Source organism: Falco peregrinus, chromosome 4 (assembly GCF_023634155.1).
Source record: "Falco peregrinus isolate bFalPer1 chromosome 4, bFalPer1.pri, whole genome shotgun sequence".
Taxonomy (NCBI): Eukaryota; Metazoa; Chordata; class Aves; order Falconiformes; family Falconidae; genus Falco; species Falco peregrinus.
Window position 1 is genome coordinate 118,689,508 of NC_073724.1, and position 17,977 is coordinate 118,707,484.

The 17,977-nt window shown below is 41.6% G+C and overlaps 1 protein-coding gene and 1 long non-coding RNA gene across 4 annotated transcripts; one reads left to right on the plus strand and one right to left on the minus strand.

The window, feature by feature from the left end:
- Positions 1–2,667: 2,667 nt before the first annotated feature.
- LOC114010428 (uncharacterized) lies at positions 2,668–5,357 on the minus strand. The gene is made up of 2 exons (XR_003551849.2): positions 4,927–5,357; positions 2,668–4,338 (listed from the first exon to the last, which is right to left on the minus strand). It is a non-coding gene; the product is annotated as an uncharacterized LOC114010428 (long non-coding RNA).
- Positions 4,772–17,977, plus strand: THAP12 (THAP domain containing 12). Of its 3 annotated transcripts, XM_027777878.2 has the most exons (7): positions 4,808–4,961; positions 9,499–9,701; positions 10,206–10,314; positions 12,019–12,139; positions 13,675–13,782; positions 14,789–14,825; positions 15,116–17,977. In XM_027777878.2, exons 4-7 carry the CDS (start codon positions 12,125–12,127, stop codon positions 17,035–17,037), a joined length of 2,082 nt encoding a protein of 693 aa, XP_027633679.1. In that variant the 5' UTR covers positions 4,808–4,961; positions 9,499–9,701; positions 10,206–10,314; positions 12,019–12,124; the 3' UTR covers positions 17,038–17,977. The 3 variants fall into 3 exon arrangements, with proteins under 3 accessions (XP_027633677.2, XP_027633679.1, XP_027633678.1); XM_027777877.2 differs by lacking the exon at positions 10,206–10,314; XM_027777876.2 differs by lacking the exons at positions 9,499–9,701; positions 10,206–10,314 and having other exon boundaries at positions 4,772–4,961.

Consider the following 17,977-nt stretch of genomic DNA (forward strand, 5'->3'; position numbering starts at 1 on the left):
TTCCTGACATAAGCATCTCTATTTTAATTTTATTCTATCACCCTCAGACCACTCCTAAACTCTTTCTTCCTCCTCAAACACTTTCCCGTCACATTTTTTCTCCTGGATAAGATAACAGCAGAAGCTTCAGCAGTGTTTAGGTGCTGGCAGCTTGCCAGAGCAGCCTTTTATATACAGCCTTATCAGATACAGGGATTGTCACTCAGGACTATTTATTTAAAGCCACACAGATATTTCAGCTACTTTCACTGAAGATAGCTTTGTGTTGCCAGTTAACATAGATTCCCCCCCCTCCCCCATTATAAGTAATGCATATTATATTCAACATACGTATTTATTTTACAAATCCTAAGAGCTTCAGTGCTGAAAGTACCTAAATTCAGCAAGGCTTAAATCCATCAAAACACCACTAAGCATCGAGTTGAGCACCTGTTTAGGCACTGAGGCAAAAACTTTATTATATAACCTCAGATAATGAAAACAACATTCATTGTGTCATCCTACAGCATATCAAAGAGCAAATTAAAGTTAGCATCCTCTACAATCTGGGGAGGCAGATGCAAACCTCCATCCTCCTTGTGGTGTGCTGTATTGGTGAAGAACGTACAGACTTGTGGGGAAGAAAGCAAAGCCACTTCTCAGCAGAAAGCCTGGGATCACAGCGCAGTATTAAAGTTATCACTCCCACTGCACAACTTGTGTCCTTATCTATGGTCACATATGTGCTCTACAAACCATTGGTAATTCAAGCATAATTCTGCAATGCAAAGAACATACCCCAGCTTAGCACTTAGAAGAATTTGGCTAGGACCTAATTTGCATTGCATTTTAGGGGAGTTCACATGTTCTTTCTCCAGTTGCACCTTTAACCGATCAACAGACTGTGGATTGCTTTGAAGTTCAACTCATCGGTGAATGACTTGCTCCTGATTTTGACTAAAGATTTTTACAAGGTTAGATATGCTGTAAACACTGGGGGAGCAAGCAAACCTATCAACTGTAAAGGATGTATTCAGTCACTGTGGAGACTGGACAACAATGGCAGCTCCACAGACAACAGGACAGTTAATGATCACAGTTACCTAATGGCCAATGAAACTAGGCATTCACTTATCTGGACAATCCAGGACCTTGTTTTTTCCTAGCAATACAATCATCTGGAAACTCTTTATGCCCAACAGTTTTTGAAGGATCCCATCCATTTGCTGTGCCCTGAATTCAATAAATTATATTGATCCCAGAACACCTTGCAAATAAAAGTTCACTTAAACATACAGCGTTGTTGCAGGGTGAAAACAGCAATGGAAAAGGAAAGGAAGCTGGTGCTGAGTTTGCAAACCAGAAAGAGTAACATTTTTGTCACTGCACACCCTTTGCTGAAACTTTGGGGTCGGCTCATGTACTTTTTAAGAGGTTGGAGTTTAACACTGGCAGTTAGCAAGGCTTGCAGAAACAAATAAAAGCCAACCTGTAATCCCTGCAAAAGGAGCAAATAGGGAAAATAAATGATGGCTCACATTTTCTCACTTTAACTCCTTCATGGTGATACAAAGGTCTTTCCTTTAGCATGTGCCACTCACAGAGCAGCACGGTAGGCTGTGATCATCTGCGTGGGCTGGCTGAACACTTCAGAAACTCCAGCAGCTCAGGTGGAAGCAGGTGGAAGCAAGGACTGGACTCAGAGCAGTTGCCTGTAATTTAGAAGGCTGCTTTCCTATGCAGGGAGAGAATCTCTAAGCCGGAATACAGACAGCTATGAGTAAAGACAGAGTGGGCGAGTAGGCAAGAATACAGCCAGCCTGTGCATAGAATCATGCGATTTGGGTAGACCCCGACACCACACCCTCGCATAAAAGCCCAGTACTGCGAAGCCAACAGCCCTCTGGATTTCCTTACATTGAAAACCTGACACAAAACCTGTGAAAATCATCATTCTTTGAATTGGAATTAACAGAAATCCATCAAGAGAAAACACTAACAGGAAATGGGTCTTATAACCTTTGAGTATCATCCTAGACATTGCCAACGCTCATTTGCAAAAAGCTAACCATGAGGGAGCCAGCATGCTGGATTGCTCCAACTTAGGGTTGGAGTTCAAATCGCACACTGCTCACCAGTATCACATGCCCAGCACACACTCAGGCAGTGTCAGAGGGCTGCAGTCATACAGTGTACAAGACTTATTCCCCCACCTTTGCCTCCCAGTTCTCCAGAACTGCAGGCAAACCCTGGACAGAACCATCTTGTTTTTCATTCTGTTGTTGTGAATTTCAGGACGCCTGGATACAGATCTACAAAAATACATCTACGGGATTAATCTGATGTCCATGTAGTTCTTTGACAGGTTATCCCAGCAACAATGGGGCTGTATGACTTGCAAGGTAACATAATAGTAGTAAGAGTCATGAAAGCATTTCAGACTTCAAATATTCCCTTGCCAATAAACTTTTAATAGCAGGAAACCTGAAGGAGTACACAATTGTACTTAACATGGTACAATCGGAAAATAAAGGCATCCTGACTTTCAGCCTGGGAAAGAGACATGCAGTTGATTTCCAGAAGTACATTACAAGGTTAATTTACAACCATTATTATGTGATAGAGCATCCTGGATTTAAGATACAGCTGACTTAATGACACAGCAGGGAAAAAACAGCTATTAAAAAATCCACACAAACACAAAATTCCTTTAATAGTTTATCCAGAGAATACAGATGTACAACAGTACTAATACAGTATATAATGTCCATTCAATGTCAACAGACAGACACACTTAGAAACACACTGTGAACAATACTTCAATGATCTGGAGGATCACTTAACACACAAAATCACCAGGAAAGAAATTATACATGTACACTACAAAGGCTACTCTGCCAGAAAAATCAAAGGGTTTGGTGATTTCCTGTACTCAACAACAAAAGCTAATTTTGGAATTTTCCAACTAAGTAGTAATGTAAACCAATTTTCTTTTAAAATAATGGGCTACTGGTAACATTGTTAGGTTTTGAAAATAATCACATTCATTTTCTTTCCATTATATGGGGATCTCTTAAAAATTAGTCTCCCCATAGAAAACATCACCCCGCAGAATTTAGTAAGTTAACTTTCTGGACAAGCCATTGCATTCAGCTCATTAGGAAAGCTCATACGTAACTACATACACATTTGAAGATAACAGCCATAACATCCTTGTATAATGATTGAAATGATGCATACCAATAGATGCTTCTGTCAGAACTAGCAGTTCAGAAATATGTTGGTTAATTTCTTTTTAATATTGCCACTGTAACATTCTTGTCTGGCTGTTCAGAACCCTAAGGAGTTTCAGTATGCACACACTTTTATTTGGTGAATCAATCTGGAGGAGAAAAGGCCCTTCAGTCTTGAGCAAAAGACAATTTTCTTACTATTTCATGCTGAAGAAGTATTTTTTGCCTAGTGAAACCTGTTTTAAGTGTTTTAAATTTCACACTAACATTATACAATATGCTCCTAAGCTATTACTGCGATTGAACATAATCCTGCTCTGTGTTCCCTTGTGTCAGCATGAACATTTATGCAATCCGCATAGCAAATCAGATGGCAGTTACCTGAATTGAATCTAACCTAAAGCTAAATGACCCTATTTAAAAAAAGTTTCCTGATCTGATTAACTCCTGTATACAGTTCACTGTAGAAGAACATTGGTGATCACCCAGTGAAGTGAAAGCAGTCAGGTTCAGCTAAGCTTATGTTTAGCACTGGCGTAAACAACTACTCAAAACTACTTAAAAGGAATGCCAGAGTTAGAATTCTAGCAAAGAAATACCACCAAATAAATTGAAGTTATTGCAATTAGTCCACTGACAGACACATGCCTCGAGTCTGAAGGGCACCTGACGGCAAGGCTTCCTCATGTAAAAGACAGAATTTGTCCAACTCATACCAAACAAAAAAGGATCGAAGTTTCAAAGTTAGCCAAAAGGAATCGAGTACCTTTTTTTTTGTTTGTTTTTCCTTTATGTGCTTTTTTGAAAAGACACAGACTTTGGCTAATATGTTTGAATTACGCTTCCTAAAGCCCAACCTGAAACAATTACCATTTGCCATCAGAATTTATATGTTTCACAGCTACTGTATCTACTCCCTCAAACTACTAGCAGGCCACATTTGGTGAATAAATATTTTTCTTCTTCCAGCTATCCAGTTTTATTTTTCCTGTTTCTTTTTTCTAAGCTTTTGTTTCATTTTTAGCCTGACAAAGCCCTCATGCTCGGTACACTCCCTGTTTGACTTCTACTTAAAACGGAAGTGGCTCCTGTCATTATCCATCCAGGCCATAAGGCAAACTTCTTCCTATAAAGCAAAACAGAAGAAAACACACAAGAGAAGAAGATTATGATTCCGCTGTAGACCCCAATTCCGTTTCTAAGGTACACACACCCGACGAAGCGAACACCTACAACCCGCTCTCCGCCCCGGCGCGCCCAGCCCCCGCGCATGCGCGGCACCGCCGGCGGCCGCTCCCCCCCCCACGCGCAGGCTCGGTGTCGGCCCGCGCGCACGCTGGGCGGGGCGGTGGCGCGCCCGGGACGCACGCGCAGCGCTTATCCGGGCCCCGCCGGCACGGCGCGGCGCATGCGCACTCTCCGGCCAGCGGCCTGGCGCGACGCATTGTGGGAAGGAGGCGGCTCTTGTCCCGGCGGAGGGTGGCGGTGAATCCTCCCGGCCGCTCACAGCAGTGTAGAGCCGCTTCCCCCCCCCTACCCCCCTCCCTCCCTCCCTCCCTCCCCCCTCCCCCCCCGTCCTCCTCCTCCTCCACCCTACATACAACCCCCCCTCCCTCCGGCCCGCGCATTTAAAGGGGCAGCGGCGCCAATCCGGGGGACCATGCCGAACTTCTGTGCGGCCCCCAACTGCACCCGCAAGAGCACCCAGTCCGACCTGGCCTTCTTCCGCTTCCCCCGGGACCCGGTCAGGTGAGACCCCAGCCGGGCACTGCCGGCGCCGCCTCAGGAAGGCAGCCCGCGCCGCAAGATTGGCGGCTGGGGGGTGGGGTGTGGAGGCGCTCGCCTCTTCCCCTCCGGCCCCGCCGGTCCGCAGCCCTCCGCTCCGTCTGAGGAGATACGGCGGCGGAGAGGCGTCTCCATCCCTCTCCCTTCCCCCCGCGCCCCCTTGCCGCGCCTGCTCACCTAGCGGGGGTGCGGCGGCGGCGGGGCCGGGGCGGGAGGGGCGCGGGGGGGGCCGCAGCCGTCCGGAGCTGCCGGCTCTCCTGGCGGAGGCCGCGCGCGCTGTGGCGCCGGGGGGGGGCGGGGCTCCGCGGGACCCTCCGGCCTGCGGCGGGGAGGCGGGCGAGCAGCTGCGCATGCGCTGGCGCTGCCGCCGCTGTCCCCGGGGGGACGGGGGAGTGGCGGTGGCAGGCGGCGGTGCCGCTGCGGGGGGGCGGGTGAGGGGCTGCCGGGGCGGGGGGACGCTGAAGGGCTGCCTAGTGATGTTGGGGGGGGTGGATGAGGGGCTGTCTGGTTTGCGAGGGGCGCGGGCTGAGGTGTGAGGGGCTGCCTGCATGGCTGTCAGGAGAGTGGGAGCTGCCTGGGTGTTCGGGGGGGCTGAGGCTGTGAGGGGCTGCCTGGCCCTGAGGGGAGGTGGGGGGTGCTGAATATGTGAGGAGCTGCCTGGCCCTGAGGGGAAGGGGGGGCTGTGGAGGGTGGGTAGTGCTGAGGGGCTGTCTGGCTGGGAGGGGGGCTGAGGTGTGAGGGACTGCCTGGCCGTGACAGGAGTTGGGGGGGCTGAGATGTGAGAGGCTGCCTGGTTATGAGGAGAGTGGGGGCTCTGTGAGTGAGGAGACTGACTCCTGTTCTTACCTCTACTGTCAGGAGTGGTTTCAAAGAATGTTTATCAATATGGTGGTAGGTGCTTTATATGTATAAATATAAATAAATATATATACAAAAACGGGTGTGAGGGGCTGCCTGGCCATAAGGGGAGTGGGGGGTGCTGGGCACGTGAGGAGCTGCCTGGCTGTGAGGGGAGTGGGGGCTGAGGGTGTGAAGGCTGCCTGGCTGGGGGATGCGGGCTGAAGTGTGATGGAGTGCCTGGCTGTGGGGGCCTGCCTGGCTGGGGGGGTGTGTGTGAGGCTGCACATCTGCTAGGAGTGTGCGGCAGAGATGGGGTGTGTGGCTGTTAGAAGCTGCGGGAGCAATGGGATGAGCCAGGGGAGCCCACGCATTGTGGGTGGCCAGCGCAGGGCCAGGACTGGCTCAGGTGGTGGAAGTCCGTCAGTCCTCCTGTGTGTACTGAGGTGATGTGGTGCTGGACAGTGAGGTGTGCAATGTGACAAATAGGACACCAGTGTGACAGGCAGCTGTCACAGGATTGCAAGGGTGGTGGTTGGTGGCAAAGCATCATAAGCAACAGCAAAAGTGACAGGATTTCAAGTTCCCAGCAGATGAAAAGGAGTGGCGCACTGGTAAAGCGAGAAGCGTGTGAGTGAGAAGACATGGAAAATACCATGAAAAATAAAACATGCATTTAGACATGGAAACCCCCACGTACAACCTCACATTTAAATCTAGATAATATTCTTAAAATCGTTTGACTTAACTTGCTCCTTACAATTTTGGAAGGTGCATAGGCACTAGAGCAATACCAGTTATCTCCTAACAGTAGGTAATTAAGGCTGAAATTTTTGATGATTTATACTTGACATCCACTTGCTTCCTTCCTTGAAGCTACTTGACCTGATTTTTGGAAAATTTCAAAACACTTGGGAATTGTGGGTACATAATTTCTTCTTAGAAAACAGTCCCCTGTAAGTGATTTCAGACTAAGATACAAAAAGCTCCTATAGGTAGTAGCTGCTGCTTAAAGCTGTGTTTTCAGATGTCATCAGGCTCTCCTGAGTGAATTCAATGCTAGGGTAACCAGACCTCTTTCCTGATGCCCATACATGTGAGGTTTTGTAGTACAACCAGTATTACATACGTTTATGGCTTTAATGAAGAGTAAAATGGAAATAGTTGATTACCTTCTCTTAACCTTTCGTTTGTATGATTTCACCTAGTGTTGTCACTTTCCACCCTGTCCTGTGAGAGCCACAGACTTAAACAGTCCAAGGGATGACTGCAGTTTGTGAGGAGTTGAAGAGATTTGGTGCTGTCTGGATTTCAGTCTTAATTTGTAAGGAGTCTGTGCTGTGAAATCTGGATCATGTCAGATTGGGCAAAATTGGTTACTGGGCGTGTGAAGAAAATGCCCCGTTCAGTTCGTAATTTTTCTGTGGAAAGACATTTTAAATGAATGTCTTCTGTGGTAGTAATACATAGATACATTAAAAAGTGTGCAGTTAATTAAGCAATGCACATATTCTAAAGACAATTTCTAAAAAACACACACACCAGTATTTCAAAATTAGAATACTACTACTTTTAACATTTATGGAAGTTTAGAAATAAAATACCCTTTCAAAAAAAAGAATGCTTGCCAGCTACAGGGGGTTGGAATCGTACAGATTTATGGATATTTCTTTTGCAGACGTTGATCTGGATCACAGACATGTTTTTAGGAACCATGTACTGGCTCACATTTCTACAGTGTGTGAGTAAGCATGCTTTCTCATGCTTTCTGAGTGCACGTCTACTTCATAATCCCCTTGAAGTAGTTCATGCTAATACGATTAATGTTCCTGTAACAGAATAGTAGAAAATAGAGTTAAAAATTACCCTGAAGGATCATCTAGACCTTTGCACTGTCTAAAGGAAGGATAAGCTATACCTAAACTGTTTCTGGTGTCTTTGTTGTGCTCTTAAAAACATGCAGTGACAAAGATAACACTCTTGAAGTTCTCAACAGGTTCCCTGCCCATCCCCCCCGCCCCCAATATCTTAACGCCTTTCTCATTTAAACCTATGTTAAAATGTCCAGAGCAGATTATATATTATAAATCCATGCAACCTTCTGGCTTTGTAGACCGGAGCATGTTAGTGGTTTATTCTCGGGTTTGAACTACAACAGTCATCTGCAGTTGTCAGTGACAATGTGTTGCTTGTACTGCTTGCTGTCATAGAAACCTCTTACCTCTATAGGTCAAACTGGTCTAGCAAGCAAAGTACTTTATGCCAGAAATGTGTTGTCTGCACTTGGCAGCTTACGGTGAGAAAGTTGACACTAATGACATTAGAATGCATCTTTAAAAATAAATTTCAATCAAGAAAAAAATAAAAATAATTGAGAAATACAGCCATTGTATTTCTTGACTACCTTACTGCTTTCAGTTTTTCCTCAATAACTGAATAATTGCCTTTACAACTTTCCCATTTCAGTGCTCAGCAGTTCCAGTAAGGTATTTCAAGTCAGATCTTCAGAGTATTTGCAGTTCTGTGAGAGCTAACCAGTTATTTAGGACTATCATCTTTTATTGCTACTACCTCAGAAAACTAGAAGGGGTGCACAGATAAGGCTTTGAAAAAGAACCAGCTGCATTTAATGAACGGTACATAGTCTTTTCATATCAAATGAATGTAAATAGACCTCAATAAGGATGTCTGTGACTGTCACGGTGGTTTTAGTGAAGGGAGGTGTGAGTATTTAGAACAAAATACTTCTTGAGAGGTGCTCTTCTGCTGCAGTTGACTACTACTGAGGTAACATAAATGAGTTACACTCTATCCGCACCTCAATAAAATGCCGTTTGAGCTTCCATGAGATGTCAGCAGATCTCTGAAAATGTAAAGTTTGTGACTGAAAAAAACCTTAAAAGCTAATGAGCAATACCTAAGCAGTGGTGTAATATATTGGATTGAGATGGCTTTTAATTTGTGCCAGATGCTTTGCAGCTAAAGCATCTGTGCAACAGTGTACGGTCTGCGTTAGCTGAATACCAAAAAACTGGACAAAATCTTATACATAATTTTATTCTAAAATCTTTTGAATTGTTGCTTGGGAAATACCTTGCAGAGCTATGCTGGGTGATTTCAGGGGACTGATCTCCTTTTTCTTTGTTTTTGTTCCTCGGAAAGTCAAACTTATTTGGAGCCAAACTCATAGCAAGACTGAAGGGCCAAATTCAGACTCAGATGGAGTTTGTGTGTTTGAGTCCAGCTGCATAACCTCTACCATCTCCCTCTAGTCCTGTAGCTACTTGAGAGGATGTCAATGCTCCAGCTTTCCTAGATGTGTAGAGCTCTGGTTACTGATCTGCTGCACCCGTGGGGTGTGAGGACTTGGTGCCTCTGTGTGAGCCGGATCTGCAAACTGGGGCACTGCATGCTGAGGGCTTCTTTTGAATCATGTACTCAGTGTTGACTTCGGCACAAGAGGCCATGGCCATAGCCAGTTCTGTGTAATGGTAGAAGTTGGTAACGGAAAGGAGGATTGGGTGGTTAATCTAATCTTTGTGAGACTCATTTCCTGAGTAAGCCCCCTCTGAAGAGCTGATGGTATCTTTTGCCATTGCTCATTAGTTTGATTCTGGTCCCTAGCTGTTACTGGTATCTACTTAACTTGTTCTCTGGTTGGCAGCAACACTGGAGGTGAAGGGATTCAGGCTGATTTTTGGCTGTCCTTGACAACTCTGTGCCAGTTCTAGATGTGCCATCGCTGCCACCGATTTGTCTCTGTGTGGTTGCCAGGAGGTGATTCAAAGGAGTTACCGTAATGTGAGGAGCTCTGACTTTGCTCCCTGGCAGTCTTCCTCAGCTTCACTGGGTCAATGAGAGAGGCAGGTAAGAACACCAGGGCTGGGCTCTTTGCTGCATACCCCTTTGGACTGAAGCCCTCCCCACTAGCTATAGGGGAGGCTTGTCAGCCTTTGTGACAGCCTGATGTGATAGTGTTTATGAGTTACCTAATAATCAGCACCCACTCAGAAAGTATGAGAGCCAGATCCAATCTAATTTACATGCTAAAGGACTGTGTTTATACAGTTTGGTTTAGCGAAGAACGCTCTCCTGTTCTCTTACTGGGGTGATCTTGCTGTCCAGGCAAGAGCACCAGATCTGCAGTCCTACAAAAAAAAAAAAAAAAATTAAACCATTTTTTTTCTTATTTTAAGTCATATTAAGAATACTATGTGTGGATCTCCAAGAGCAATATTAGAAATTATTCCTGTTTTATGGCACTTGCTGCCACTGTTATTTTGGTACTTTGCATGAACTAAAAGTTAAGGTACACAAACCGTTTACCCAGCAGAGATCAGAATTCAGGGTTCCCCCCTTTCGTCATCGCAGGTGCCTGTTACTGCGCTCAGTTAAAGTAGATGATGGTGAATCCATTCAGAGCTGTGGATTTCCTCATTGGGGCTGCCCACCAAAACATCTGAGGGGACAGCCCTCCTTCGTAAGTTGTTGAATAATCATTAAGTATTTTGCTCCCTCCTTGTCCCTGTGAGCAGTAATTTACATGTTTGTAGTCAAAAATAATTTTAAAATATTTTTGTATTTTAATGCAGTAACAACTTCTAGCTGTTTCTTGGGTCAGGACCCATCTTCTTTTTAATTTAGGAGTGAAAAAGGCTGTTTAGAGCCTTTTGTTTTTAATCAGGCAGAGTAGCTTTTTCACTTTCATGAATTTCAGCAGGATTGCATTGTGGGAAGATCTCACCCACTTTGCTGTACTGAAATAATAGACTCTTCATGTAACTTCTCTGTGTAGGTTCCTGGAACTTTGTGGACATTGCCAACATGTACCAATTTTAAAAAGGCAAACAACGCAACACTTTTAAGTATGAACCAGTGTTGAAAAGTATGTAGCACAGTGACGGATTTTAAAGTAAAGTCACAGACTGTAATGAAAGTTCCTTTCCTTTTTGCTGTAGAATTATTTTGGTATTACTGTAATTCTTTACAATGTAGTTTTCTCGGGCATTCTTGAGTTTGGGTAAGGATTTACCCTAGGAGGAATGGGAGCTTGTGTAAGCACTGTGTACAGTTAGAATAATGAACAAATCCTCAGTGGAGTTCATGTGAAGGTTTTTAGTCTTCCGTATTGTATGTTTTCAACTTTGTTTACTTGTGTGCCATTGTAAATTGGTGGCTTTGTGATGCCACAGGGTGCAAGCAAGTGCATTAAAATAATGCTGCTGCAGAGGATTATTTTTGCAGGAAGGAGATTACTTCCCCGCCCCCAGATTTTTAAATACAGGGATATCAATAGGTGCTGGAGTCTTGTTAATTCATATATATGTATTTTTACAGCACAAATGAAATGGCATGTGAGTTTTACTGGAGTAGCTCTGCAGCATCTGTCTCTGCATGTTGTTGCTCAGAAATCTGTAGCAAGAAAGTGATTGCATAGACCCCTTTGAGGGAAATACAAGCTAACTAATGCATTTACATCAATTACTGCAAGTGGTTTGCTCACCAGAGGAAATGATATCTTGCGTATTTAAGAGAAGCAGTATTAGAAGGGGAAATGTTTCCTTAGCTTTGTGTTATATCTCAGAAAACTAATCTAAAGCAGAAGTAGATGTTGTAAAAATACACATCTTAACAATAACTTAGTTCAGGCATGTTGAGCACTGTCATTAGAATGATTGCTTTTTTTAATTGTTATTATGGCACTTCTCAAAAATCTACTCAAAACTCCCCAATGACCACAATAAATAAGAAAAATGCTGTGTTTTGGAGGGAGGCAGAGAAGATAGCTATTTTAATAGCTGCCTTCAAAAACTTTATATGACTTTAGTCTACAAACACATCTCTTTGTTAAGTTTTCTTTTTAAGATTAAATTCGTGAGAATTAAGTGGTCAGGTTTCATGAGCAACTGCGTTACAATCTGTTGTGTGTGTGAGAAAAAGCAAGAATATATAAATTAAGGGAAAAGAATCCTGAATTTTCTGGGGTGGTGCTAAGTGGTGAGCAAAGGGAGGAAAACAGATTTATAAAAAGATTTGATGGTATGTAACAACAGAAGGTGTACAGAACTTTCCTCAGCCTCACATAAAAGGCAGGGCTCACTGCGATCCAGTTTTGAGTACGGGTTGAAATTGTAGGGGGTTTTGTTTTAACTTAAAATTAGCTAATTCTTTTGCTTACATGCAGATGTCAAAGATGGGTAGAGAACTGTCGAAGGGCAGATTTAGAAGATAAAACTCCAGATCAACTCAACAAGCATTACAGATTGTGTGCTAAGCATTTTGAGACTTCTATGATATGTAGAAGTGTAAGTAAAACCAAGCATTTATCGCATCTTGCAAAATTTGACTAATGCTTTTCATCAGAATGCTGCATTTTAATCTTTGATCTTCTAGGTAACTTATCCCTGGGAAAATTAATCTCTTAGTCTTAATTGAGATCATTGTCATGGTCCAGGGCACCACGCAGGCTCGCAGATGTTGGCACAAAGGCTGAGGTGGAAACGAGCAGTCGGGGAAGAGAAGAGCAGAACTGCTGCTGCTGGTTTAACATGTTTCTGGAGCACTAATCTTCACTGCAGTTCTCCTCATGCTAAGCAATGCTCATTTTGTTTATTGTCACTAGATGTTACAACACTGTATAAATTTATTTGGTATAAGTGTGTAAGCTTACATACTTATAATTACTTAAAATCATTAATGTGCTGTTACAGAAGTGTGTACATGGTGTGATCAGGTTAAATTACACTGTTGTGACCAAGAAATTTAAACATGCATCTGTCAAGCTTTTGGTTCCTGTTACGTTTCATCCAGCTAAAATCATGGCAGTGTTTTCTGCTAATGAAATAATGGCTTTCAATTCTTTTTGTTAACAAGATAATGTTGATTTTAAGAGCTTATGTAAGAGTAGGAAACAGTGGACCTGGGGCTTTGTATCGAGTTTGAATTTCACTCTGATATATAGGTAAAATCAGTCCTTTAGTTAAGAAGGATAATTAAACTATGCAGGTCAGACTGTGAGGTCCTGGTCATATTACATGTGACAAGGTCTCTCATTAGCCCGCACCTCAGAAACAAACAAATGAATATTGAAGGTAATTCTGAATATGAAAAGAAGCTTTATGAATCTTGGTTTGTGTGAAACTTATTTCAATCTAATGACAGGTATAAATATCATACTTACTGGAAATTAGTCAATTTAGACAACATAAGTTTACAGTATATCCAAATACAAAAGTTTTACTTAGTATTTAACTGCTAGAAACATTTACATGATATCTAGAAGTCTTTTCCTTTTCGTGCTCTTTTGGCAGATAAATTTTTCTTTAATATGACCTTTTACAGTAGTGTTTTGTCGAATTTGTAAGTCTACATAAAGAAGCCAGTTGAATACTTTCACAATGAAAATGTTTATGTGATTGTTTATAGAATTGTGAAATAAGTGATAAAAAACAAAGCACAATAGTAACAAAGTGTTTCCTTTTTGATACATAAATGTCTCTTTATCCGAAATGTATGTTTGGGGGTTTTTTAATCATAATATTTCAGTAAATTAAAATTATTGCATCTGGGGTCCTTGATGTGAAGATAAAAGGGAGGAAATAATATCTGTGGTTTGGGTTGGGGTTTTCTTTAGTACCTCTCCTCATTTTCAGTGGTCTCTTGATATCCCTGAAATGCGAATTGCATAGCATAGCTTTCTGTTCTTCAAACATCAGAAAGTAAAAATACTTTTTTTTTTTTTTAAAAAAAGCATGGCATCTGAAATTTTTGGGTTTTTTTGTGCACACGCAGTGAGAATTCCCCAAAGAAATACCTCATCTAGGTGTCTGTCTTCTTACAGAGCCCTTACAGGACAGTTTTACGGGATAATGCCGTGCCAACTATATTTGATCTTACAAGTCACCTGAACAATCCCCACAGCAGACACAGGAAAAGGATAAAAGAGCTCGTAAGTTTTTAATGAAAGATATTTTTTAATATTAAAACAATAAAGGCAAGTAAGTTCATGTGAAACTTTTATGCAAAAATGTCAAGTAACAGTACTAAGCACTTGAGTGTTTGCATTTTCTGTACTGCCTATTCTAGTATCTTTTTGTGGATTATAAGTTAAATGCCCAAATACTATACTGATGTAAATTCTGTCTGCTAAGGAAGGTTTGATGAAATAATCCGGAAAACGAAATGTGTTGGTCCAGAAGTGATTCTGTCTTCCAAAGAAAGTGCATAACTTCCTTTTGCTTGTTATTACAGCGCTAACTGAATACAACTTATGCACGGTACCCTGAAATTCATGCTACAAATTGATTGTGATCTTCAGTTCACCCATTTAACTTTTGAAATCTGCACCAATTCAGATGTGTATTTTAGCTTACTGTTCTGGAAAGATAATCTATGTATAAAAGCAAGATCAAGAAGTGTTTTTTGTGGAATTGTGTCTTACTGATACCTCTTTTGTGTGATTTATAACCACAGGGACTAGAGACACTTTTTCTATAAGTAAGCTGACAATTAAGAGGAATTCAACTCCTAAACTCTGCTTGTATGTTGGAAGATTACAGCCAATTTTTAAACTTCTTCGTGAGTTCGAGTGTTTATTGAGTGAAAATAAGTTAAAGATGTTTCTGTCTACTGACAGTGCATGCTCATACTGAAACAGAATACTTGAATGGAATCTCTTTACTAATAATTATTACAAACACCTTATATAAGTATGGGAGTCTTAGAAGTAGTAGCAGGTGATTGTCATTTAGTTAGTAGATACGTGCTGTGATAGCAATACACTACCTGAAGAAACCTCCTTCTCTTGCACCTTCTAGCGCTTACTGGTAAATATTAATGCCCTTAAAATGGTCTCATTTGCAGAATTTGTATCTGGTCTTGATGTGTTCTAATATTTGAAGGACATGTGCTAGACATCATCAATACAATTTTGTTTTGTTTTGTTTTTTTGTAAGAGTGAAGATGAAATAAGAACACTGAAGCAACAAAAGAGTAAGTGAGCAAAATAACTGAGTTCATAAAAAAATTGTTTACTAAGGCTGACAAGGTAATGCAGGACACATAACTAAGTTCCTACATATATCAGGAGGATAATTGAGTTCCTGTTTGATTCAAACAGGCTGTCTAAACTCTTTGTGAAATACTCATTCACTTATAAACTGGAAACATTCTTCTCTGGGCTCCGGCAACTTAAAAAGTAATGGGGGTAGTAAGGGAAAGCAAATCTTACGGGGTTTTTTGTTCATGTTATCTTGACACTTACAGTATTTTACTTTTTGTAGTTGATGAAGCTTTTGAACGGGAACAGGCAACTCAAGAATTGAACGAAAGCAATGAACAAAATACTGTCTCAGAAGAAGGAGGGGAAGAACAAGAGGAAGAAGCTGGCCCCTTGACATTGGAAGAAAGAGAAAACAAAGATTACCTTAAGTCTTTGTTTGAAATTTTGATCCTAATGGGCAAACAAAATATTCCTTTGGATGGCCATAATGTTGACGAGCTGCCAGAAGGTATCTTTACTTCAGATAACTTTCAGGCTCTACTGGAATATAGAATAAATGCTGGAGACGAAGTTCTGAGGAAACGATTTGAGATGACTGCAGTCAATCTTGAGTACTGTTCAAAAACTCAGCAGAAACAAATGCTTGAGATCTGTGAAAGCTGTGTTAGAGAAGAGACGCTGAGGGAAGTAAGAGACTCACACTTCTTTTCTATTGTCACTGATGAAGTAGTAGACATAGCAGGAGAGGAACATTTGCCAGTGTTGGTGAGATTTGTTGATGACGCTCATAATCTAAGAGAAGAATTCATAGGCTTTTTGCCGTATGAGGCTGATCCTGAAATTTTAGCCGTTAAGTTTCACGCAACTATTACTGAAAAGTGGGGTCTAAACATGGAGTACTGTCGAGGTCAAGCCTACATTGTCTCCAGTGGGTTTGCTTCTAAAATGAAAGTTGTGGCTACAAGACTCTTGGAAAAGTATCCACAAGCTGTTTATACGCTGTGTTCCTCGTGTGCCTTAAATGTTTGGCTAGCAAAATCCGTTCCGGTTGTTGGTGTTTCCATTGCATTAGGAACAATTGAAGAAGTTTGCTGTCTGTTTAATCAGTCTCCAGAATTACTAGTAGAACTGGACAACACAATTTCTGTTCTTTTTCAGAACAATGAGGAGAAGGGTAATGAGCTGAAGGAGATCTGCCGTTCTCAGTGGACAGGCAGGCATGATACTTTTGAGGTTTTGGTGGACCTCATGCAAGCATTGGTGCTGTGCTTGGATGCAGTAAGCAGTGACTCATCCGTCAGGTGGAACAACTTTATTACCGGTCGAGCATTTGTACTTTCAAGTGCATTGACAGATTTTGACTTCATTGTCACTATCGTAATCCTGAAAAATGTTCTGTCTTTTACAAGAGCATTTGGAAAAAATCTCCAAGGACAAACATCAGATGTGTTTTTTGCAGCTAGCAGCTTAACAGCAGTGTTGCATTCTCTGAATGAAGTGATGGAGAATATTGAAGTTTACCATGAATTTTGGTTTGAGGAAGCAACAAATTTGGCTACAAAACTGGACGTACAAATTAAACTCCCAGGAAAATTTCGCAGGGCACAACAGGGGAACTTAGACTCTGAGGTAACATCAGAAAACTACTACAAAGAAATCCTTAGTGTCCCCACAGTGGAGCACATTATTCAAGAATTAAAAGATATATTCTCAGAACAACATTTAAAAGCTCTCAAGTGTTTATCGTTAGTGCCCTCAGTCATGGGGCAGCTCAAATTCAATACTTCTGAGGAGCATCATGCGGACATGTACAAAAATGACTTGCCTAATCCAGACACGCTTTCTGCTGAGCTTCATTGTTGGAGAATCAAGTGGAAGCACAGAGGAAAAGATATTGAACTTCCAGCTACTATTTACGAAGCACTTCACTTGCCTGACATAAAGTTTTTCCCTAATGTTTACGCACTGCTGAAAGTCTTGTGCATACTTCCAGTGATGAAGGTGGAAAATGAAAAATACGAAGTGGGACGAAAGCGCTTAAAGGCATACCTGAAAAACACCTTGACAGAGCAAAGGTCAAGCAACCTAGCTTTGCTGAACATAAACTTTGATATAAAACATGACTTAGATTTAATGGTGGACACCTACATTAAACTCTATCCAGATAAAGTGGAATTTCAAGACGACCTCAAACAACTCTGAAGGAGCAGAAGATGCTTAATTTTTTAAGCTCTAACCGATCTGTTGAAACAGCTTTTTATTAATTGAGTTTCAATGCTGAGGAAAAAAATTGTGAAATTAAAAAAATCATTGCAGTTGTATTTCTATTTTAGGTCTCAAACAGAAGAAGCTGTGGTCAGTGACCCAAGTTATGTTTTGTTAGTCTCATTAAATGTGTTATGCAAGCAAAACAAAGCCTGAAAATAAGCCCATGCTCTTGGCAGAGGTGTTTTCTACATCCGATTGACTTAACTAGGTGCTGGTTTATGTTATTGCATCATGGAAAAAGTACGTTGTGATTGTAGATCTGATGGGGCAGTTATATATTTGCTCATGAATTAGGATAAGGACACCACCCCCCCACACCACAAGATATTAAAAAAGAGGATAATCCATTTGAGTTCTGTTACTTAGGATTTTATTCTTGAAAACTTTTTGAAAAAGTCTTTGCTGTATATTTAAATTGGCATTTTGGAGAGTGGATTCAGCTATTGCACGATCCCCGTGCTGCGGACTGTTCTTGGTGTAAAGTGAATGTTAGTAATATAGAGGTACGTTTACGGTTTCATTGGGAGAGTCAACCTCTTTAATCTCACGATGGCTGTTTACATTCCTTTGTGTGAGACACAATTTTTCTTTTTCTTTAGGCTTTTAACAAGCATGGCAGGAGTATTGAAACTCCTAAAAGACACTAAAAACTTAAAATTTATTTTACAAACATTTAAATCTGTTAGTTCTATCCTGACTGACACAAACCCATGCATCTTACTGTCTATTTGTAAACTCATGCAGGAAAGATTAAAACAAGAGTTTGTTGTTTGTCTAGAAGTAAGTTTGAAAATATTGCTGTTTATTTTTGGCAAGAATGAAACATTTTTGTACAGTTTATTGCAATTTAAAATAAAATGTGAATTGCTTTGTA